At 33.6% G+C, this 24,567-nt stretch overlaps 1 protein-coding gene across 2 annotated transcripts; it reads left to right on the top strand.

Annotated features, from left to right (window-relative positions):
• Positions 1-1,584: 1,584 nt before the first annotated feature.
• LOC101216692 (NEDD8-activating enzyme E1 regulatory subunit AXR1) lies at positions 1,585-16,796 on the top strand. Of its 2 annotated transcripts, XM_004151842.3 has the most exons (15): positions 1,585-1,736; positions 2,028-2,154; positions 2,778-2,950; positions 3,306-3,469; positions 5,070-5,180; positions 5,733-5,812; positions 6,005-6,155; positions 6,229-6,322; positions 13,209-13,297; positions 14,124-14,197; positions 14,282-14,444; positions 14,970-15,055; positions 15,546-15,629; positions 15,733-15,913; positions 16,156-16,796. In XM_004151842.3, the coding sequence occupies exons 2-15, from the start codon at positions 2,117-2,119 to the stop codon at positions 16,237-16,239; spliced, it is 1,572 nt and encodes a 523-aa protein (XP_004151890.1). In that variant the 5' UTR covers positions 1,585-1,736; positions 2,028-2,116; the 3' UTR covers positions 16,240-16,796. The 2 variants fall into 2 exon arrangements, with proteins under 2 accessions (XP_004151890.1, XP_031736875.1); XM_031881015.1 differs by lacking the exon at positions 2,028-2,154 and having other exon boundaries at positions 1,599-1,736.
• Positions 16,797-24,567: the final 7,771 nt, after the last annotated feature.

Below are 24,567 nucleotides of genomic sequence, written 5' to 3'. Positions count from 1 at the left end.
CTTTGCTACTAAAATATGTTAACCCATTGTGAGTAACAAAATCTCTCTCACTAATCTTCAAATCCTAAAATTACTTAATACATTTGAAATATATATATATATATATATATATATATATATATATATATATATATATATATATATATATATATATATATATATATTTTTTTTTTTGAGGTAAACTTTAAAGTTATAACATGAATATTCTATTCATCTAGGGCTTATCAGACTTTACTAGATGATGATTGCAATACTTACCAAACAACTAAGACAAGTACTATGCCGCCCAAAACTATCGAGTCTCATGCATTGATGCTTCTTGATGTCATATTGATTGCCACGATGCCATTAACTTTCAATCTCCTAGTTGAATACACATATCGAGTCTATCCATGGACAACTTTCCAACTCAAGACTTATCAAACATCCATCCAACAGGACATATTGAAGCATGAACCCTCTCATATCCACGACGAGTCAAAATTGCATATCAAATAGTATTTTTTTACTATACTAAAACCTCTAACCTATGGGGGGGGGGGGGATAATCTTGGTGATTGTAACCATAATATCTCATTCTTGATGGAAGACACCTAGCTAATATACTTGCTTAGTAAAGTTTGTAACACATTGACGCACCCATGTGTCATGTGAGAGCTCACTTAGATCACGAGGCCCAAGATAGTGGAAAGTTGGCACCATGTCTCCTCCTATAAACATTATGAGTAAAATCACTTATGATAACATTGTCACATGAATTTAGCAAGGAGTCACTTACCAACCTAACCAACCTATTTGAACTTCAATTGATATGAAAGCTATCGTGCATGCTTATCTCATCAATATGCATCTAACTTCAAAGTAGCTCATCAAAACTCTTGACAAAACCCTGACTTCCAAGATCATGGTTTGAAATCGTATTTGGCTCCACTAACACCACTAATGACAACTCTTATGCTTGTATAACTCATACTGACATGTTTGTTCAATTATCTTAGGTGAGTTAGATGGGGTACCATCCTCTTCGGTTGCATCATCTCATTTCTCTTTGATGGTTGATTTGCCTGGCCATCTCAATTATTCAACACCATCTTCCATATTTATTCTAAAAAAATTGCAATAACCCATAAACTATATGGTTTGTTATAAGCACACCCATCAAACCTAGATGTTAATTAAATCAAGGACAAAGTCATAAATTCACCTATCTAAAAGAATAAATAAATGAGTTTTTCCATAACTATAATAATAATAATAAAAGAAACAAACTATTAAAGGATATCTGGAGGTAAGAAGTGGATTGTTATATAGCCTTAGAATATTATAATTTGATTAGAATAGTTTGTGTTTGTAGGATATATTATGTGTTTAGTGATTACATTATTTTAGTTTAATAAAAAAAATAGTAAAGATTGTACTTTAAAAAACGATAATGTTAAATTGTAAAACTATAAGAAAGAGTAAATATTATGATAAATACCTTACCAAATTAAAAGTTTTAAAGTAAATAATATAGGTAATGGGAGAGTTTGTTTTAACATTAAGTAATCTCGATCCCATAGAGCTATAGACTTAAGTTTTTTTCTCAGTAAATATTGTCGTCCCTTTGGCAACTTTTAACCCTCTCCCCTAAATTAAGAGTAAACATTTGAGTGAAAAGAAGCACCAAAAGGCAGCGCCACAGGTAGCACCGACCGGTTGCCAACCAGCCTGAGTCCAGTCGTTGTTCGCTGCCGGTAAGCTCCTCCTCTCCCTTCTCTCTTCTCTCTTCTCTCTCGATAACCAACAACCGCAACAACTCAGCGCCGCCTTCCAGTATTCACCCACTCCCCTCTGCTGACCGTCGTTCCGTGACACTTCTCCTCTTTCAATGTTTTTTCTGCCAATCTCTCTCTCCCCATCTCTTTTGATTCCATTTTTCCTGCGGCGATGATGGTGAAGGTCATGCGCTGTACTGTTCACTTGTTCTATTTCGTCTAAATTGAACTAACTTCTTCACCTGTCTTCACTGCGTCGTTCCCACGCAGATTCAGAATAGCTTCATTGACGCCAAGATTAAGAAACAACATTATAACAGCAAGGGGAAAGTGAATACAGAGCGTGCGAAACAAAGAAAATGGCGGAACCCAAAGTGAAATACGATCGCCAACTCAGGTCCTGCTCATTATCTCTCATGCCTGTCTCATTCCTTGATGTTGAACTTCTGTTCGTGTTTCGATACTTTGTATCCATCTTCTTGCTCCGTTTTCCCCCCCAACTCTGTGCCAGTAGTATACTATTACTCCATCTTCAAGTCGTTTCTACTTCTCCTCTCGGTAATTTCTGTTTAGCTTTATTTGTTTTTTCGTCTACCGAAAGAGAAGAACCGCTGATGTGTAAGAACAAGTCCGCATTTGAGTTCGCGCTCTTTGTAATTTCTTGACGTCATAGTTGCTCAGCAGCTGATTGACTACTGACATTCTGTTTTTCTTGATTTCTTTGATAGGAATTGCTGGAATTTCCGTGATTGCAGATTTTTTTCCTTTTATTGTAGATATATATTGTTCAGCGATGTCTAACTTGTTGAATAACGAATTTACTTCCAAGCTTAGGATTTTCCCACTTTGTTACGCCAACTTAGTTTTTATGAAGTATTGTCTCTTTTGAGAAATGTGTTATCTAGAGCATTTTTTTTCTCTTTTTTGGGGCAAAGTTATCTATTGGATAACTCGTTCGACTAACTTTAATCATCTTTATTACCTTTAAGTTCTGAAAGCTTTTATCCCGTGATATTGTAGGATATGGGGTGATCAAGGGCAGGCAGCCCTTGAAAAAGCGAGTATTTGTCTTCTCAACTGCGGGCCTACAGGTTCCGAGACATTGAAAAATCTTGTTCTTGGAGGGATTGGAAGCATCACTATAGTTGATGGTACAAAGATAGAAGAGGGCGACCTTGGCAATAACTTCATGGGTACGTTAGTAGTATGCCACCGTTGCTTTTGGCAATGGAGCCCTATTTGTTACTAGTAATTGCCTATGGATCTAGGAGATCTTTTTATGTGCTCAATAAATCTGTATGTAAGTCGATCATGTTGGAGCCTGGAGCACTATCAAGCATTGAGCAATTGCCTTTCCGAAGTAACTTTTTGAAAAATCATTTTGTCAACAATAAAATGAATCTTCTCTCCAGTTCTGCAGTCCGTATGTATTTGAATAATTTACTGCAATTCTAATTAGTACTTCTTGAGCTATGTCCACTTTTGTCCCGAAAGAAAAAATGAATTATCAACTAAGGCTTCCCTTGTTTTGTGTAATTATGTTTCTAGTGGATGAATCAAGTATCGGGCAGTCGAAGGCAAAGTGTGTCTGTGCATTTCTTCAAGAGCTAAATGATGCTGTAAAAGCAAAGTTCATAGAAGAGTATCCAGAGGCGTTAATTGAAACAAGGCCATCATTCTTTTCCCAATTTACATTAGTGGTTGCTACACAGGTGCTGTGATATTCACACTCATTATTTTTCTTGATGTTGCTCCATTTTGCTGGAATTTTTGGTTTTTCTCATGCCTGTGACTTGTCATTTTTATAAAATGCCCTTGATGCAAATGGTTTTTGATATCACTCAGATTGTGTTGTATTCCATTTAGTTGCCACTGTAAAATTATTGTTATCATCATTATTTGTAAGAAACACAAAGTTCTCAAGGATGGAATACTTTTGGATAGTTTTGAGAGAGACACTGAAAAACTGCATGAACCTTGATTGGTTCAAAGCTTTCTTCCCAATGTTACGTTTTTTTTTCCGTAAGAGATGTTTTTCTTTCTTCCATATCAAATTTCCTGAATCATAAACTTAACAATGTGATCCAAAGGGTTCTTGCTTCCCCTTCACATGATTACAAACAAGAGGGGAGATAGTTTTATCTCTGAAATTAGTAACCCAAGAACACCTAACAAATTCAAACCTGTACGATGGATGGTTTTTAGTTGAATCTCTTATTAGCAAATTGAAAGTTGATTAAAGGGCCTTGAAGTTGATTCTTTTTCCTTAAGGTTACGCTTTTTTGTTGTGTGGCTGGCACTCAACAAAATTTCATTGTCTCTTTTTGGTGTTGTTAAAGAAATTCATCATTTATCCCCTCTTGTTGATCTAAGGTTGCTTGGAAGAGAGTAGTTCTAATCTTGTTTGCTGTTTTTGGAAGATCTAAGTGGTTACAGTTTATTATCTCTCGTTGGGCTCTATTTTGTTCTCTTGTCGGAAGGTATCTGAGCGTTAAGTAGGAGTTTCTTTTCAAGATTCTTGATGTGGATTCTTCAAAAGCTTCTCTTTGGGTTTTTGTTTCATGCATTGTCAATGTGTTTTTAGTTTGCTCTTTGTTGTTTGATGGTCTTTGTTTTTGGGTTTCGATGGTTTTGTAGTAGCCTTTGTTTGTCAATATTTGAAGGAGGCATATGGTTTGTAGTTGTTTATAAGCTTATCTTTATGGGAGTGTTTACCCTCAACTTCAAGTGGATGGAGTGGGCTATAGTGGGACTCTTGTTATAATAGTTGGTGTTTGCAACTATTATTACCAACAATTGACTTCAATGTTACGATTTCTAATCCCTCTTTGTTACTGTGTTTACTATTTACTAATTCTCTCTTTCTTTTTTTATTACGGTGTTTACTATTTCTTACCCAAATTAAAATAGTCTGCACCTGGAAACAAACTACTATAACCTATTGACTATGATATTTACTGACACTCCTATGCGGTGTATTTGTTGTTCACATCTTTTCTTTCTCTTCTTTTGGAAGCATGTATCTTTTAGTTTTTTATTCCTTTTCATTACATCAATGAGAAGTTGTTTCTTGTTCTTTTATAAAATAAATAGTGAGTTTTTGGGTTATTCATGTTCTCTTATCTGTTATGGTATGCAAATATTTTCAAAGGTTTTATTGGGAAGAAAGACGTATATGGGGTAGTTTTTTAGGATTTACTTGTATCTATGTTGCAAGTTTCCATCTTTGCTACTTGTATGTCAGGTAGAAACTTATATAGCTCTTTACTATCTTAGATTGCCCTTTTTAATGGTCACTTTGAATTTATTCAGTTGGTTGAGGAGTGGATTGTGAAGCTAGATAAAATCTGTAGGAATGCAAATGTCATATTGGTCGTTGCACGCTCCTACGGCCTCACTGGGCTTGTCAGAATCAGTTTGAAGGTAAAGTATTGCTAATGGTAGTTCAGTTTCCCAATCTTGGACAAACTATGATCAATGGGAAAATTATATTAGATACACAAAAACAATCATGTGGTATGTGTAGAAGTGATCAAAGTATTTATAATAACATCTATGGGATAAAAGATAAAGAAACTGACACATGATAGCTGACTAATCTGGATCCTTTACTAGCTCATCTTGAACTTATCATTTTCAATTATTATGTATATTTACCTAATTTGTGGCTAAATATCAAATAACTAGTTGTGAAGCTTAGCTTGAACTTGGAGAAATAGAGGCTCATAATTGGGAGCTTTTCCAGGTCAAAATGGTAAAATGCTGACCCAAAACAGCTTAACTGTCACTTCTTTGGGCCTGTATGTGAGCTACTTAATATCTATTGGGGTCTTGTCTGCCACAATTTTCAATATGGTTGTACTTACACAAACAGTTTCAATGTTTAAAATAAGTTCTTCCTACACGATTTCAACAGATAAAACATTGTATGTAGTCAAGTGTGCTAAATTGAGATATTTTATTCATGCATATCAGGAGCATACTGTCATTGAATCAAAGCCTGATCATTTTCTGGATGATCTCCGGTTAAATAACCCATGGCCAGAGCTGAGGAGGTAGGGTTTTCAGTCACAGCCTTTCCATCTTTTTAATAGGATGGCTTTCAAAATATGAATATTGTCTGTTTGTATTGGTTTTTGGTCTATTAAGCTGTGGAATTTACTATCAAGTATGGCCACTGGTCGGAGAGCTGTGAAAATAGAAGTTCTATTCTTTCAGATACAGAAACTCACCTATGGCTATGACAGGTTTGCTGAAACTATTGATCTCAATGCTCCCGATCCGGTTGCTCACAAACACACTCCATATGTTGTTATTCTTGTCAAGATGGCTGAAGAGTGGGCCAAAAGCCATGGTGGCAGTTTACCATCAAGCCGAGAAGAAAAGAAAGCATTCAAGGTTTCCTTTCCTTTGCCTTTTTGCAATCATTGATTGGTGATAATTACTGAAATTGTTGGCTCGGACGTTGTAGGATCTCCTCAAAGCCAAGATGATTGCTATGGATGAAGATAACTACAAAGAAGCTATTGAAGCTTCCTTCAAAGTCTTTGCTCCTCGTGGAATCAGTAAGCAGCCATTTTTAAGCATTTAGGCTAATTAATCTAGGAAGACAAACCTGCTCTTAGTCTTGGATATTGATCTGTGAAAGATGTTCTATAAGTTCTTTCTTACTGTTGTGTCACTTTCCTTTTGGAGTTGTTTCACAACCTGCTTCTTTTGTTGAAATTTCATCTCTTTTCGGCAAAGCAGTGTCTAGAAGGCTCGAGGTCAAGATAGGTTATTTGCTGAATTATTTAAAACATATTGAAACACTTACAAGCATGACTTGTACTTTGAAATTATTATTAATAAAGAAGCTTGCATCCGTTTAAAAAAAAACACTTACAATCATGATATTATGGAGGATGGTGACATTTCAAGATTGCTTGAGAGTGGTGTCATTCTTCTAGTCCTCCATGGAATTTTTAATTGTGCCATTCCACAGAAGGTTGGTTCTGAAATGGTCTTCGACTTCATCCCCTATTCCCACTAATGCTGACAGAAAATCATTTCCAAGTCCGTTAGAATGCTTAAGAAGGCTCTTCTTCAACCATCTCTATCCCTCAATTTTCTTTCGTTGAAAATCATTAAATTTCTTCCTATAGTGAATGTAATGAGCTTATCTTATTGATGAATAACAAAGAACTAGAACGAGAGGTTTTTTTTCCTTAATAAATTAGACCTTGAAAAAGCCTTTGCATTAATTGTTCGATTATCATTAATGGTAGGCGAGGGAAGATAAAACTGTGGTGGAATTGGACTGTGGATTCTCTCTCTTCTGCTTATGCAAATTGTCTGAGTTGATTTCTTAATGAAGGGGCTCAATTTGGCTTAGTAGAATGGTCTATTATGGGCTCCAGTATTTTGGGCAGAAATTTGGACAACTTTTCCGGCATTTTCCCATCTTGGTTTTCCTTTAAATGGTAAGCCAGAACCTACTCTTCTTCTCTTCTTGGGTTCTGTATTGGGGAAAATTGAGAGCAAGCTCCAATTTTCTTTTACCGAAGCTAGGTCTTATTGGTCTTCCCTCTTACTTCATGTGTCGTTTTCCTATGCATGTTGAAGTGGCATGGGTTATTGGGAGACTATTGAAAATTTCTATGGAAAGACATCTCGTACGATGGTTCTCTTATAGAACCCACATATTGTTGATAATAACTTAACAACAAGATTAAATGTTCAAGGTACCTAAACCCCCCTCTCTTGAACATTCTCTCAAGCCCTAAGTCACTCGCCAAAATATCCCCCTTTTCTCATACTTCAGTCCCTCTATTTATAACCAATATCCTTACAACTCTTTCACTAATTATTAATATATCTTGAATAATGTTTCCTTTCTATTATAACCCACCCTTCAGGCGCACCTTTTCCTCGAGGTGTAGTTAGAAAAAAGAAACAATTGTTAGAAATAATGGGCTTAGGTCATGTTGAAAGCCCTAGGATAGTTACGTAATTTACTTTGTCCTATTTTTTATTTTGTTAATTAGGCTCGTGTTGCCTATAAATACTTCCTTTTGTATCTTTATGAGTATTAGAAAATAATAAAATTAAATCAGCATTGTAGTTTTTCTCCTTGTACTAGGATTTCCACGTAAAATTGTGTTTGTTCTTCGTCTCTACTTTCAATATGGTATCAAAGCTAGACAATCTTACACATGGTGAAACCCTAATAGAAGAGACAACCGGTAACATCAGTGCCACCGTCGCCGTTGGCATTGAAGCCTGGACTAGCGTTGCCATGGATGAATGGTTCTGGCTGTACATAACTCATGCAGTGCCGCTTGTACAAATGCAATCTAACAAACCCACTTCTGGTATTGCCCAGTTAGTCTATGCACTACCACACGTGCCACCGTCAGGTTCTGTCTAGCCGCCAACTTCTGGTTTAGCTGCAAATCTTAGTGTCTGTCCTGAGGTTGGAAACCCTCAAGCCCATTCAACTTTTGAGGTGGGTGAATCTTCCATGCAGTCACGACAACATGTTCAAGGTTTGTCTCCCGGTGTTGCTCAGCGTCAATTGGACATGCTTCGACAACAAATTATAGCACTTGAAGCTACACTAGGGGCCCTTTCCACCACCCACTTGACTCTGATGTATTATGAGAATCCGGTAACCTTGTTTCCTGCTTTGCCCTCTTCTTATGTGTCTAATACAGTGGCACGGTCTCTAGGGTGTTTTTCAGGGGAGAAACTAAGGGGACATTTGGCCCTCCGACCACGAAGTAGTGGAGTGGGCTAGTTTAGCCCACTCCATGTTTGCCCTAGGGGTTACCATAATCCTATGATTAGGATTAGATTCTACTTTTTCCCTTATTTCTCATCTATCACAATTCCTCACTCCCCCATTTCACTATTTCTCACACCTCACTTTCACTATTCCTCACCCTCACATCTCTCCTATGTCACTATTCCTCACTCCCCCCTTTCACTATTCTTCTCTTCTCCAAGCATAGATTATAATAACCGAGACTATAATTATCTGCACCCCAAAAGCAAACTATAATAACCTACAAACTATTATAACTCACAACTATAATAACCACAGATTATAATAACCCACTCCACGTCCCAAACGCCCCTAAATGGTCAAAACTATTTTTCATGGTTATAATCTATGAGAATGATTCTTGAAGGACGCCACAAGTTTGGGTTTTTAACAAGAGAGATACCTCGTCCCTCGCTAGGAGACCCACAGAATAACACTGGAAAGGAGAGGACTCTCTTATTCAGTCCACCCTGATCAACAGTATGGAACCCCAAATTGGCAAGCCATTACTATATGCTGCAACCACCAAAGATATTTGGGACATGACCCAGACTATTCTCCAAGCGTTTGATTGCCTTTCAGCTTTACTCTGCAGAAACAGGTCTACTAATATAAACAGGGGACAATGGATGTGACGTCTTATTTTAACAAACTCTCTCTTATCTAGTAGGAAATGGATTTGCGCAGGAAAATTGTTTGAAATTGTCTTAATGATGGTATACAACACTTGGATTGAGGAAATTGATCGGATCTATGAATTTCTTGCTGGTCTCCACTTTAAGTTCGATGTTGTACGAGGGTGTATATTGAGCTAGAGACCTGTTTCCTCTTTGATGGAAGTTTGTTCTGAAGTCTGTCTTGAGGAGGATCGTACAAGTGCCACAAGTATTCTATCAACCCTCGCTATTGATTCTGCTACCTTCAATGTGAAAATCCTCGTTCATGATAGTGAAAAGAATAGTGGAAAACCGATCCCTACTTGTGGACACTGTAAGAAACAGTGGCATACCAAGGAGCAGTATTGGAAATTGCATGGTCGTTCCCTGAGAGTTAAAAAACGATCTTGCACCAACAAACAAAACACAAGACGAGCCTATGTGAGTGAGACTACTAGTTTGACCACACTTGAGCTATTGTCTAGTCAAGTATACCTCAGTCCTTTAGTCTCATTAGTATTGATGGTAGAAATCCCTGGATTTTGGACTATGGAGTCATAGATGATTTAACCGGTTCGTTTGAACACTTTGTGTCTACATCTATGTGCTGGGAATGAGAGATAAGAATTCCTGAGGGCTCCTTGGCTCCCATTGCTAGAAAAGGGTAGATTTCTCCTTTTGACGGGTTATCATTACACAATGTGTTGCATGTGTCATGAATTTCATATAATCTTCTGTCAATAAGCAAGATTATTCGTGAATTAAACTACAAAGCAACATTCTTACCTGATTCTGTTTCTTTTCAGGACTTGAGCTTGGGGAGGATGATTGGCACTGTCTGACACAATAGGGGACTTTACTTGCTTGATGGTCATGCTTCCTCTAGTAGCATTTCTAGGACTAAGCTTTATCTTCCTACTTTACTACTCCTGAAAAAGACTATATGTTGTGGCATTTCCGTTTAGGTCACCCCAACTTTAAATATATGAAATACTTATTTCCTCACCCCTTTTTAAAAGTTGATTTTCTTCTTTATCTTGTGATGTGTGCATACGGGCTAAACAATACCAAGTCTCTTTTCTCTCGCAATCCTATAAGCCAACCCAACCTCTTACTCTTGTCCATAGTGATGTTTGGGGACCATCTAAGGTCACTACCTCCTCTGGAAAATGATGGTTTGTGACCTTTATTGATGACCATACTAGTCTTACTTGGGTTTTCTTGATCCCGACAAATCCGAAGTCACTTCCACATTTCGGGACTTCTATCACACCATAGAAACACAATTCAATATAAAGATTGCAATCCTATGGAGTGATAATGGTTGTGAGTTTCAAAGCCATTCTCTTAATGAGTTCTTATTCTCTAAAGGAATTATTCACTAAAGTTCATGTGCTTACAACAATCAGCCTTTTTCTTTTTGTTTCCTTTTTTGCTGGCTAAAACTAGAAACCTCTGTAAAAGCAACCCACTATGGCAGCTAAAATCCAATATTATAGCCATTTTTCTGCTTTTGTAGAACAGTGGGCCTCAAATAATTCTTGTTTAATTCCAGCTTAAAAAGATGGTTGTCAGCCCACTTTCTTCTTCCTCACAACCCATGGGTTTTCGGTTTTTTTTCCCTCACGACCAACCATCCACTTCTTTTGCTGTTTACATCAACACCTCTCAAATGTCCCAAATGTTTCACATGTCTGAAAATAAAAATAAACAATTAAAAACAAGATACAAGAATTTGTGTCAGACACATGTCCAGAGTGTGTTTGAACATGCCTGTTTCTGCCATGAACACTCTCCCTAAAATGGAGTATTCATGGTTCATAGGTTGCCGAATTTCATCTCCAACCAACCAACCCTTGTTGCCAACAACAGCTTTTGTTCATCATTTCTCTCTTCTCTACTTCACCGCATCTGCAGCATCTTTTCCAAATCTTCTACTTGGTTCCTCTCCTTGAATCTCGTTGACCAAGACATCCATCAGGCGCTTTCTTCTTTTAGTTCCATTTTCTCCATGACGATACACCCTCACATGAGCTCCATGACTACTCAGCTTCCTTTCCAGATTTTTCACTTCACCAAATTTACGATGTCTCCAGCAATTCCTTTCTTTGACCATACTAGGAATCGTTGTTGTCTTCCTCGAAGCTTCATCTCCAGGCATACACATGGGTGTCATTGGTAAAGACCTCCATCAACTTTTTTCTTTTCTTTTGAACTTTCCTTTTGTTTTCATCTGTCTCATTTTTTCTTCCATATATGTTGAAGCTAGAACAAAATATGGAAGAACTTTCTCACCTCATTCTATACAATAGAATTTAATATGTATATAGGCATATATGGAAACCCTAAATAAAGACTAGTAAATTACAATAAAGAACTTGACCAACAAGCTCCTACAATTACATATATGCTATAACACACGCATATATATTAATCATTCGAACTTGTTACCCTTGGCAGCGGGTCCTCATGTGCTTGTTTTTGGATTGGTCTACAGGTGCAAAAGAGTGTCTTACCTTTTCTGTGTTTGCCTGTTTGCTAGTGAAATCTAGGGGATGACCCTTTCTGTTCTTTCATTGGGTTGCAGCTATTCCAACTAATATCAACACCATGTTCATGGAATCTGTTCTTTTAAAAATGAGAGAAAGATCTCGTGCATTATAAGAGTCTCTTTTAAGGCTTGCAGTAGAATATTTAAAATTTTGAAACATCTTTTTGTGGATATTATTGTTATTATTTCTCTTACTTAAATTCCACCATCTGTTTTGTATTTAAAGATGTGCCATCTTGTGGCAATTGGAACTTGAAAAGGAAAATATAAAAACAAATTATACATCTTTCTTGGAAGTTGGAGCTGGTTTTAATCTCTAGCTCTTCTGAGAGTTAAGTTTCATTTTACATGGTCCAGCTATTTCAGAAAGTCATGGAAAGACTTGTGGAATATCACCACTTATTCTACCTAAATGTTGAACTCTTAACTTTAGAAAATTTGAACATGTACCGTTTTGGGACTGGGTACATGGACACCACAGACACCAAGGTTAGCACATGGAAAAGTCTACCAAATAAGCTTTCTTCTTGTCGTGTCCTGTCCTACTCGTCGAAGACCTGTACTTAAAGAAATGGAAAGGTCCCATGGAAAAAGTTAAAATTTTCCTACGGGAACTCAGCCACAGATGCATCTAAAATTCCCAGGAGGTCGCCTAACATAGGATTGACCCAAGCGAAGCATGATTAACTTTGGAGTTCTATGATTGCTCCCACAACAAAAATGAGAGTGTTTCTCATTGATATAGTTAGTATCTTTCAATTCTCTTTAAGTCTTTCTTAACCATACTTCTTATCCTTAGGATCTATTATGCACAAGAACAACGAGTCCATTATGAACCTTTTTGTCACTTGTGATTTTGCTTTTGTTTTCCGAACCAGATGTTGGTTGCCTTCAACTACCACATGGTTTTGCTGAATGGGACTCTCATCGTTCTCCTGAAACTATTCTTAGGACATCCTTTCAGTAAGAAAAAAGCGGTTTTATGGCAAATTTTCATCAAATGTTTTGTTTGGAAGTTGGAACTATTAGCTTGAGTGAAACACTTGTATATTTGAGGACAAAGTGATGAAATTTTTCATTTGTCTTTGAACATCTTACTTATATATCTATCACATAGTCTAAATTCACCTTACTCTTTTATGATTATGGTCTTACATAACTCACGGCACAATTGAATCGTTTTGTGTAATCATCATGGCGTCACATGCCTTTTTTTAATTTCATCTTAATTCTTATCAATGAAATATGTTAACTGCTTCTCATTAGGGAAAAAAAGGTCTGGGTTCAGTTTCAATGTAATTACAGTTGTCAACTGGAGTGTTTGATGGTGTATTTAAGGTTTATGTTTAAATCTGTTCTTTTTTGTACCTAAAAGTTGACAGATCTATTTAGATGTTTAGATATATGAGCCCTATTGTTTTTCATTTTCTTCATATCAGGTTCAGATCTGAAACAGATAGTTAATGATAGCTGTGCTGAGGTTGATTCTAATTCGTCGGATTTTTGGATATTAGTGGCTGCTTTGAAGGTTACTGAATTTTTTTTATTTTTTACTTTAGCTCTATCTCTCACGAAGCCAGGTTTTCTAATTCTAAAGTTCTTCAACTTGTTACATTTCAACAATTGATCTTCTTTGGCATTAGTTCTTATGGCAATCAGATTTGTAAAGTACATGAGGTTCTTAAAAATGACCAGTTGCCACCATCTTGCTTAACTATCGTATTCTTCTAATGAATATGATGGCTAGGTATTTTATAGATGAATTGTTTGGGTATTGCTTGATTCTAACAATCCTTAGGGCGTGGAAGATCTTCATGTAGGTTTTTATTTGTTTGTTCTCATTATCCCTTCTGAGGGACCAGGAAATTAATGTGCAGACTAACTTGAATTAACATGCTGTTAAATTACGTTAATAAATTTAACTCCAGCCTCTGATTTATTTCCATCGTCCAAAATTTTCAAAGTATATTGTGAAAGAAGTAATTTTGTCATTAAAATTACGAATCAATATTTCATTTTTATGTTATTATTATATTTAACTAAAGGCTGAAAATGATTTTTAGGAATATTATCAATAATATTAATATATTAATATTTATTTCTTTATATTGATAAAAAATTGTAGGAAACATTGTATTAAAATATATTGTATTGCTATTACTGCTATTCTTCTCTTTTTTGTGTAGAATGAAAAAATTTTTGGATTGGAAGTTTAAAAGATCTCAAGTATTTTTAAAACAATTGGCCGTTTAACCATTTTTATTGATTTGGCAATTTCACTTCTATCTTAGGCATTCCGAACTTTTAGCTTGAATTGTTCTCCTTTCTTCTTTAAAATGTTAATTAATCTGCAGGAGTTCATAGTGAATGAAGGAGGTGGTGAGGCACCCATGGAAGGATCAATACCAGATATGACATCTTCAACCGAGTTAGTGACTCAATTTTCTCGGCAGTACTTTGAAATTTAACCATCTTATTTATTGACTGAAGGGCTGGATTCTGCATCTTGTAGGCACTATGTTAATTTGCAAAACATCTATCAAGCTAAGGCAGAGGCTGACTTTAAGATAATAGAGGAAAGAGCAAGGAACATTTTGAAAAAAATTGGCAGAGATCCAAATAGCATCTCCAAGACGACTGTCAAAAGCTTCTGTAAAAATGCAAGAAAGCTGAGAGTATGGACTATTGTTATCATAATCATTATTATTGGTGTTCTTTATGTACCATCTGTTGGTATCCTAAGATGATAAGACAGGGTCCTCCCAATTTAAAGCTGTCATTCTCCGTGATAATAAAAGAATCTTCCTTTAAAGAGCCTAATTATGATTTCGCCATCATGGCATATGTGGTCAAAGCATTGTTAAGTTTACTCTAGTTGGATGTATCACAGGACAGATTTCTTCTCAAATTGTATTGATTTTTATCTTGTTTGCCAAACTTTCTATTTTTTGTTTCTTGATAAATTAAAAAACTACCTGCGTGGAATCCACCAATGTATTTTTATTTCTCCTCCGCATGTACACAGCTCCCTTGGCTAAGACAATTTTTGCGTGTATGATTGTGTAGTGCCTAATAACTGAGCTGAGTATATTTATTTTTACTCTACTTCAACTGAGGCAAATGAATGGGAATGGATAGATTCATGCATTGCACATATTCAGCTGTATTCTTTTGTAATGGATTTAGTGAAATTTTTGTAGGTTTGTAGATATCGTTCACTTGAGGATGAGTTCAATTCTCCAATCGTCCCTGAGCTACAGAAGTATCTAACGGATGAGGATTTCAGGTGTTTTTTCTAAACAAATGTTTGCCCTTTAAACATGCGTTTGCCGATTCTGGTTTATTTGTTTTCGGTTGATAGAGTTGTTTCATGAAATCAATTGCACTAGTGAGAGTTGTTTCATGAAATCAATTGCACTAGTGAGAGTTGTTTCATGAAATCAATTGCACTAGCGAGAGTTGTTTCATGAAATCAATTGCACTAGCGAGAGTTGTCTGCTCACTGTGTCATTATTTATTTAAGCACCCAAACTTACTGCAACGAATTATTTGTTGCATATGATGGTTTCCTTTCTTCGCATTTGTTTACTAAAGCTCTTGGAACTTCTCTTCAACTGAGTGTATATTTGTGTGTATTTTTATTTATTTATTCTTTTAAAAGAAGAATTAAACGCTAATCTGCAAAATGTAACCAATTGAAAGGCATATATGCACCCACATCTTATTATCCAGTACAAATAGCTGCAGTTTATTGATGTTAATTCCTCTTATTCCAGTGTTGCAGTTGGATTTTATCTTCTGCTTCGAGCTGTTGATCGTTTTGCTGCCAATTACAACAGTTTTCCTGGGCAATTTGACGGGTAATGCCTGATGGTGTTTTAAATTGATCATGTATTTCACCATTTGCCGCCATCTATTCTTCTTTATTGACGTGGACTCTTAATCAATTGAGATGCATTGCAGTGGGATCGATGAGGACATATCTCGATTGAAAACTACTGCCGTTGGCCTACTCAGTGATTTGGGTTGCAATGGCTTGACCTTATCAGAGGACCTCATTAACGAGATGTGCCGATTTGGTGCAGCAGAGCTCCATGTCGTCGCTGCCTTCACTGGAGGAATTGCATCACAAGAAGTAATCAAGGTAAAGATTCAATACTTTCATCGCCAGTGGAAGAATTGAATTTTTCAAAATGTTAATCTTCATTTCCAGTAAAATGAAATTTGACAGGTTAACTTACAAATTACAAATTTAGTGCATTTGTTTATTTGGTTTCTAAACTTGCATCTTATAAAATTAGTCCCTATAAATCTACTAGACACACAAGTTTAGAGTTTCACTAGACATAAAATTTCTCTTAGAATGACGTGTTCTCTTTTTTTCAGCTAATCACCCGACAGTTTGTACCCATGTCTGGAACTTTTGTATTCAATGGCATTGATCACAAGTCACAGTTGTTATCGCTTTAGTGGGTTCCGGAGCCATAAAATATGGCATCCATCACCTTCTCCCCAATACCATTACCTCAAGTTCTGGATTTCCATTCTCCAGATTCGTGTTTCTTTGGTCCCTTATTGGGAAAAAGAGCTGAGTTCTTCATTGGAGCTATGGTACATGGCATGATTATTCTGTACTTGGTGCAATACAACCTTTGTTGATTAAATTGAATTTTTGACACGTATAAAAACTTTCAAAATATCAATGCTGTGGACATATTTAAGACTTTGCAGCGGCTGAGGAAGAAGGATTACAGGAAAGTTTCTGATGGCCATTATCTCATTTCTATCTTGAGCTTGACCCTTCAAATGGCATCCTCTCGGGTGTCTTATCATCATCTTCATTTTTTTATTAAGAAAGAAAATTACACCCGTGATTGTTCTGAGTTGTCACGATGTTATTTAAGGAAATTGTTGCACTTCCTTCTACCTTCCACCTTCCACCAACCAACGTATTGGGTATTAAATATTTATTTGATTTAACATATTGCTTTCTATTTTGAAATATACCGACTCTTAAATCCTATTTATTATGTTAAAATCCCATTTATCATGCGTACTAATAAGCGATCATTCTTGGATTTTTATAGAAACTTTTATCTTTATTGAAGAGGTTGATGCAAATGTAGGGAATTCATTTAGACTTTGACTAAAATACCCTTCATTTTAAGGCATTTTGATCATGGCAATAAATAATTGGTCCACATTTCAGTTGGGTTCTAATTGTAAATAGGACTTTGATATTCTTCATTCATCAATCATTTACTTACTGTAGTATGTGAATTTTAAGTTTCCTTTCTACTTTCCATTATGTTATTAAGTTTTAAAATGTCATTACTTTTATCTTTTTACTTTTAATTTATTTTTCATTGATTGACCGCCATTGAAGATTTTGTACTATAATTCTTGAGTTCTTACTTCCAATTTTTCTTTTATTATTATTTTTTAGTTAAACTTTTGGCCATGCTTTAAAATTTCAGTTGAATTGTCAAAATTCCAATCGATATTTTGAGAGGCTTGATATCTAGAAAAGGGAAATTTTTGTATTTTTCTTGATTTCAATGTAATTTTGTGTTTTTTTATTCCTCCCTCGTTTTGATGAAATTTTGAGATTTAGAATTTTTTTATATATTTTAATTAGTTATAGTTTTGTTTAGGTTTCATTTGATTTTCATTTTGTTTTGTTTTTAAAAATTAAGCCCATGTTTACTACTTCCACTCCCAATTTTCTTTCTTTGTTAAAATATAATGGTTTAAAAAATTAAGTTTAATTTTGAAAACTAAAAAGTTAGCCTTCAATAAGTTTTGTTTTTGTAATTTGACAAAAAAGATATAAATAATTACAAGGAAATATGCTTAATTTTAAGAATATGTTTAATTTTAAGAATATGTTTAATTTTAAGAATAAAATATGAAATGTTTACCAAAGTAAAGGTTTTATGACTCACAATTTTTTCTAATTTTCAACTTTTCTCAATCTTAGCTTTATTTTCAACTCAAAACTTTCATTTCTAAAAAAATCATAAAAAATAATATATTTTATTTGTGACCTTAAGCTTTTTCATTAAAACTTTTCCATCATTTCACCTTAAAAATTCAATTGATATGATTTCTTTTTCTTTTACCATCTAAAATTTTCATAATTATCACATCACTTTACTAAAAAAAAATAACTTTTAATTTTATATCATGTTGTAACTATTTTCTATTTCTTTTTAAAAAAATTATTCAATTTACTCATACATTTTCTTCATAGACATCTAAGTATTGTTTTACTTTATTGAAATGACGATTAAAAATGATAAATTATAGCCTAAATAAGTCATATTCAAAATTTCATTAACTAACTATAACAATTATTGTCCACATTCATTGATTTGTATACAAGCTTCTCCACATTTCCATGGATATGGATACTTTTTATAGAATTGAGATCTCAATATTTTAATTGACAACAATATTTTAAATCTTGATTTTGAAGATGGGTAGAGAAAAAAGAATGAATCTTATATTATGTCTATAGCATAAGTGTAAAGTTAGAAGTATTCTCGATTCTTTTTACAACTATCTTTAAATTAGCTGATTAAAAAGTGTAAGAAGAAAATTTAATGTAAGAAGAAAAATTTAAGTGTGAAATTTCGATGTTCAAAAGAGGTGGGTTTTTTTTAAGAATAATAGGAAAAAAAATACTGAAAAACAAAAACTAAGGGGAAGTAGAAGAATAGAAGGTGGTGGGTAGATGTAGATTAGGGGGATTCGTTTATAAATGGACGGTCAAGATTGGAGAATATGTTTTCCAAAATCCCAAGAATGATAACAAAAGTTTCTCTCACAAACCATATCATTCTTTACCAACTCCAACTCCCAAACATTTGTGAGCCTTTCCAAATTTGAGTTTAGAGAGACTAAATTGTAACTTTTTTGTTCTCTGATCATTTCCATAATTTTTCAATTGCTTTGCATAAAATTGATATCTAAAGATATAGAATAGAATACAATGAAAATACAATGTGTTTCATGGTGTTTGCTATAGTAAACAAATGAGAATACAATGTGGAACCTTACTCACTCTTATTCTCATTATTGTTTCTTATTATTGTATTTTTCTCGTTCTTTATCACCATCTCCAAAATTATTATTTACCATTTTAAATCAAAGAACATAAATATACTATTTTGTATTGGTTGTATCTATCTATATCTAACAAAAAACATCACATCAAGCATCTTTATTTATTATTTCTTTTTTATCTTTGGTAAAAGGTAAAATCACGTAGTAGTAACAAAGTTGTTTGAGACGTTGAACTGATTATCATAGTTAATGATTATTATAATATATGTGTTTTGGGTACATACTATTTTAGTTTGGATTACAAATGAGGAGAAATGATGATCAAAAAAGAGTAAACACTATAGATAATTACGATTTTCAAATAGTTTTATAGTACATAAATGTGAATTATTATAATAATCGAAGACTCAAACATTTTTAAGAGTGAGTAATACAAATGTCAAACTTTATTATCACAGTTGAAGACTCAAACATTGAGTAATAATATCTTAATCTATGCTCAACTGAAGGCAAGTTGGGGAAATAGTTATCTAGAAATCATGTTTTAAGAGTCATTTTTAAGGGTCCAAATGAAAAATAGTCCAAAGTTAAAATAAACAAATGAGTTTTTGTCCTATGCCAATGTCATCATTCTACGAAATTACACTTTAAAGCTTCTTTCTTTCTTCTTCATTTTGTAGTTGTTGTTCTTTTCTTTTTTTCATTTCTTCTCTCGTTTCTCGTCTTTTTCTTTTCTTGTTTTTTTTTTGTGTTGCCATCTTCTTCTTTTTCCATTTTGCATACTTTATTTCTTCTTCTCTGTTTTGTGTTCTTATTCTTCTTTGCTTTCCAAATTTTTATCCTAGGAAATTACATTTTAGCGCTTCTTTCTTTCTTCTTCATCCGCAGTTTTTTTTTTGTCTTCGAATGAAGAAGAAGAAGTGAAAAGGAAATTACATTTAACATTGAATTCTCACATTTAAAAAGAAATGCACTCAAGTGAGGATATTCAAGCGACAACAATTTATCCGAAGATTTATAATTGGAGTTAGTTGACAATAGAGGATGAAACCAATTGACCTTTGACATTACATGACTTCAAGACTTCTTTATAAAGCTTTGATTTGGATTTGATGACAAATCCTTTTAAAGAAAGAGAGAACTATATGAATTGGGCACACATCAAATTATTGATTAGATTTTATTTAATAATTGTGATGTAATTTTAATATTTTCAATTTTATCCTTTTTAATAAGTTTTAAGTAGGGTTAATTTAGTCTTTTCACAATGCATTAGAGTTTTATTGGAAGGCTATTTAAATCATGCCTTTAGGTTGTTTCAAAGTAGTTTTTGATAATTGAAGTTTTGGGGTTTGTTCTTTCCATAGAAAATCTCTGGTAGATGATAGAGTTTCATCACCAACTTTTTGTAATTCTTGATTCAAGGTTGCATGCCAAAAGTATTCAAGTAAGTTTGATCACCTTACTTGTGGAGTGTTCGAACTTGGAGTGAGAAACTAGTTCTCTCCTCATCTCTTGGTCTTTGATCAAAATGTAATCTAATTCTAGTCCTTCCCTTTAGATTGTTGTCAAATTGATTTGTAGGTTTTAAAATTTGGTATTAGAGGTTCATCAATTGGGTTCTTAATTTTCAAATCTTAGGGTTGTCGCATAACTCTTCTCGCGGACTGACTCAAAAGCCAAACTTACCGTGCAATCTTGCTTCATCGCCAAGCCTAAAATTTTCTTCTCCTCCTTTCATTCAAAACGCCTATTTAACACTTAACAAGAAAATTAGCCTCGTAACTTAGGTACGAGTCTTATAGCACGGAGATGGAAGACATAGAGCATGATGATTCAATGGTTGACGTAAGTTCGGTCGTGGAATTATCTTTGAACTCGGTTGTGGGACTTACATCATCGAGTATGTTTAAGATTAGAGGGACAATGGAAGACAGATAGATAGTGATTATTGTGGACTGCGAAGCAACTCACAACTTTATTTCATTGAATTTGGTGGACAGTCTTAATCTACCTATGACTAAGACGACCAATTAGACGTCGTTATGGGCTCAGGAAAGGTAGTGCAAGGTCAAGGAATGTGTAAAGAGATCATTGCGGGGGTGCTAATATTGACTATAGTAGAGGATTTCTTGCCGTTCGAATTGAGTAACTTGGATATGGTGCTTGTAATGCAGTGGCTTCGAAAGCAAGGTGACATAACTGTTTACTGGAAGGAATTAACCCTGATGTTCATTGTCAGGGACACTAAGGTAATCTAAAAAAGGACCCGTCGCTAGCCAAAATGGAAGTATCACTGAAAATGCTAGATAAGACATGACAGTCGAACGATTAAGGATTTTTAGTTAATTTCAAGGCCATGAGAATTTCCAAAGTTGATCAATAGTGTTGGTAGTGACAAACTTAGTAAAAGAGTTCCAACCGCAATTTAAACAACTCCAACATGAATTCAAAGATATATTTAATATATATGCCAGACGAGCTACCTCCGATGTGACATATTGACCACAGAATTTAGTAGAAAGAAGGTACATATCCCATCAATGTAAGACCACACCGTTACCCTCACGCCTAGAAAAACGAGATTGAAAAATTAGTGAATAATATGCTGGTTTCAGGCATTATAAGACCAAACATCAATCCATTTTCCAGTCTGATCACATAAATACTCAAAACACCCTTGTTCATTACTCACAATAAATCTTATTTCAACTTCAGGAATGGCTAAAATCTTTGAACAATTTCGAATCCTTTTATTCGGTGAAAGAATGCTTTTTATTATATTTACATTATGTCTGGAGTTGAGTGAAAAATCATAGGTACTCTACTCAACTGTAACTCTTATCACCTCTTATTACTCAACTCTCTAAATTTTTACTTTTGAAGCTTTGCTTCTTTATTTTTGTGAGATGAGACAACATAGAAATTGTTATTTTAACTTAATCAATGAATACAGAATTTTTTAAGATTTTTCACTTTTGGCTAAGTTTTAGAGGACATCCCTCAGAAGAGGTGAAACACTAAATTGATATAAAACTCAAATCTCAAAAATAAAATTGCAATATTTGAAAATGTAGGGATGAAAATAAAATCAAAACTCAAAATTGATTGACTATAAAAATATGACATTTTAAAATATATAGAGAGAGAAAAAAAAAAGAAAAAAGAAAAGAGAAACAAGATGTAAACCCTCACAACGAACAAAGCAATTTCGCTAAATTTTAGAAGCTTTCATAAAAACGTGTTCATATTTTATCCAATTTAATAAATAGTTTCAATTTTATTCTGAGATCCCTCTCTTTTTTTTTTTTTTTTTTGCATTATATTAAACCCTAAATTCTATCAATCAAATCTTAAAATAAATGGTTAGTCCAAACAATAATGAATAGATATTAAAATATAATTGTCAAAATAAAGGTAGAATAAAATTTTTAATATGGCCTTTGAAATTAGAGCTTGGATTCTCCTTCTATAAACAAATTATTAAAACATAATTGTAATCGTGTATATTACATTATATATATTTGACCAAAACAAGTAATCAATTAGTAATAACAATATATAAAGAAAAAAGTGGAGGGCAATATGGTACTTCAAAGTTCAATCTTTGAAGAATTATGGGGAGAAATCCATCACTTTATTACTTGGGGGAATATTGGGTAAAAGAAATATTAAAAAGGGATGAGCAAAACAGAAATTGAAAATTCCCATTTGGACACAACATTTTTTTCAATATTCTTCAACTTTCTGTCCTTAGAAAGAAATAAAGCAACACACTTTTACTTCAACAACCTAAATATTTTTGGTTTATATTCCAAACTTCATAAATATTCTCTTTTGTTTAGAGTTCTTGTAAGCAACAAATAAAATTTGAGAAAGGGTCACACCTATTTGCAAACTAAGATTTAGTATCTTCAAAACACGTGAAAATGTAGATGAAGTGTGAATGAAGTGATATATACAGTTTTGATACTAAACCTAATCAGCATAAATATTTATAATCGGTAAAATATTTTGAGATCAAACTAAAAGAATATGTATTATAGTTGTACGAAAAAAGATCGTTTGCAAATTGATTATAGTCTCGATAATGTTAGGGAAATTAATTTTTTAATTGGAGTATTCCCATCAAATTCAGATCTATTCTTGAAGTTTGGATGACTCGGAGTTGTAGGTATACAAAATGGGAAGGCAATCAATGATTTACTAATTATTCTACTTTGTTACATTGCATAATTATGTAAAGATATAGAATCCGAAGATTAAAAAATATAAAATAAAATAATATGAACGGTTTTCTAAGAGAGAAAAAAAAAAGATTTTGAGCATAACTTGACAGCTTCTTAATGTATATTATATTACATAAAATCACCATGCTTAATATTATTAAGATAATGTTCTCATTAATTAGTTTAGGATACATCCCATCGCATAGAATTACTAAAAGTTGATTAAATATTAAAATCTTCAACCTTAAGTATGTTTCAATTGTGCATTGATGAAAAGTTTAATGCATACAACTTAAAACATACACATGGCATCATTTATAAATACTAGTTTTTAATATGTGATATGCAACTTATACTTGTGTTTCATTTTTATTTTATTGTATAGGTTGATTTTTTTCTTCTCAACAATTTTTGTTTTTATTAATAATCTTTATTTTTAATCGATTAATTTTCCTTTCAATTGTTCTTTAAGATTAAATTCATAAATTCTTAAAATGCTATAATGATTGCTAGACAATTACTTTGCAATGGTTAGAAAAATAAATTAACTATATTACATTAGTTTTTCATATAAAATTGATGGAAGAATCGATCGAAATTAAATTATGAAGAAGAAAAAATTGTCGTTGGCACCGGAATTTTGATCTCATAATGTTCACGGGTGATGTAAATAATGATATAATGTTATACTTAATCATTAAATTATTCCATACTAGAAAAAAAATTGTTTCTAATTAATTTTCATAATAAATTTGTACAGTAATTAATAGGCTAAGGAAGTTATCATTTACGTAATTAATTTAGTATAATATAAATAAGGAAATCATTTGAATTTAATTTAAAAAATTATATATAATTAATAATTAATATGAGGTTATAATTGTCCTAAAAATTTACGAAAACCTAATAAAGGAAATAAATCATTATTTAGGACATTTGTGAAATTTTCTAGTAGATTTAGGTCTTTTGTCTAAATCTTTCTTAAATTAATCTAACGAACCGGGTCGAATTTGCCTTTGGGCTGGGTAATTAATAAGCCCAATTGGAAAATTGAAAGCTTATTAGGAAACATTTAAATAAAACCTTAGGCGTTTTTATTTGAGATACATGCAAAAAGACAGAAATTTGTTTGACATAGAGAAACAAAAGTGAGAGTCAAAATTTCCACCCTGTAAGGTTCTAACAGACCCAAATTCGATGAGTCGAATTCTCAATCTGTGTGTGGATATTGTTAGAGAATGCTAGTGGTTTCACAGTGTTTTGGTGATACAAATTTGGAGGATCATTCATATCAGAACAAAGACAATTCGAATTTGGACAGTTACTAACATCGACACAGAGGTATGTTTATTTGTGATTTAATTGTTTATCCACAGTATGTTTACATTATAGAGTTAGAGAAAATAATTATGTTCATTGCGTCTAGTCCTAGTTTGTTTTCAATAGTAGGAACCTAGCCTTCTAAGTGAAGCTCACGAGAAAAGAATAACCCACAAGGGAG

Source organism: Cucumis sativus, chromosome 2, assembly GCF_000004075.3.
Source record: "Cucumis sativus cultivar 9930 chromosome 2, Cucumber_9930_V3, whole genome shotgun sequence".
In the NCBI taxonomy this organism is placed as follows: Eukaryota; Viridiplantae; Streptophyta; class Magnoliopsida; order Cucurbitales; family Cucurbitaceae; genus Cucumis; species Cucumis sativus.
This window is presented reverse-complemented; position numbering and strand designations above follow the sequence as displayed.

Coding starts and splice junctions, on each gene's coding strand:
- LOC101216692 (XM_004151842.3), top strand. CDS start 2,117: ATGGCGGAACCCAAAGTGAAATACGATCGCCAACTCAG. Junction 15,056..15,545: donor CTAACGGATGAGGATTTCAG/GTGTTTTTTCTA, acceptor CTCTTATTCCAG/TGTTGCAGTTGGATTTTATC. Junction 15,914..16,155: donor CATCACAAGAAGTAATCAAG/GTAAAGATTCAA, acceptor TCTTTTTTTCAG/CTAATCACCCGACAGTTTGT.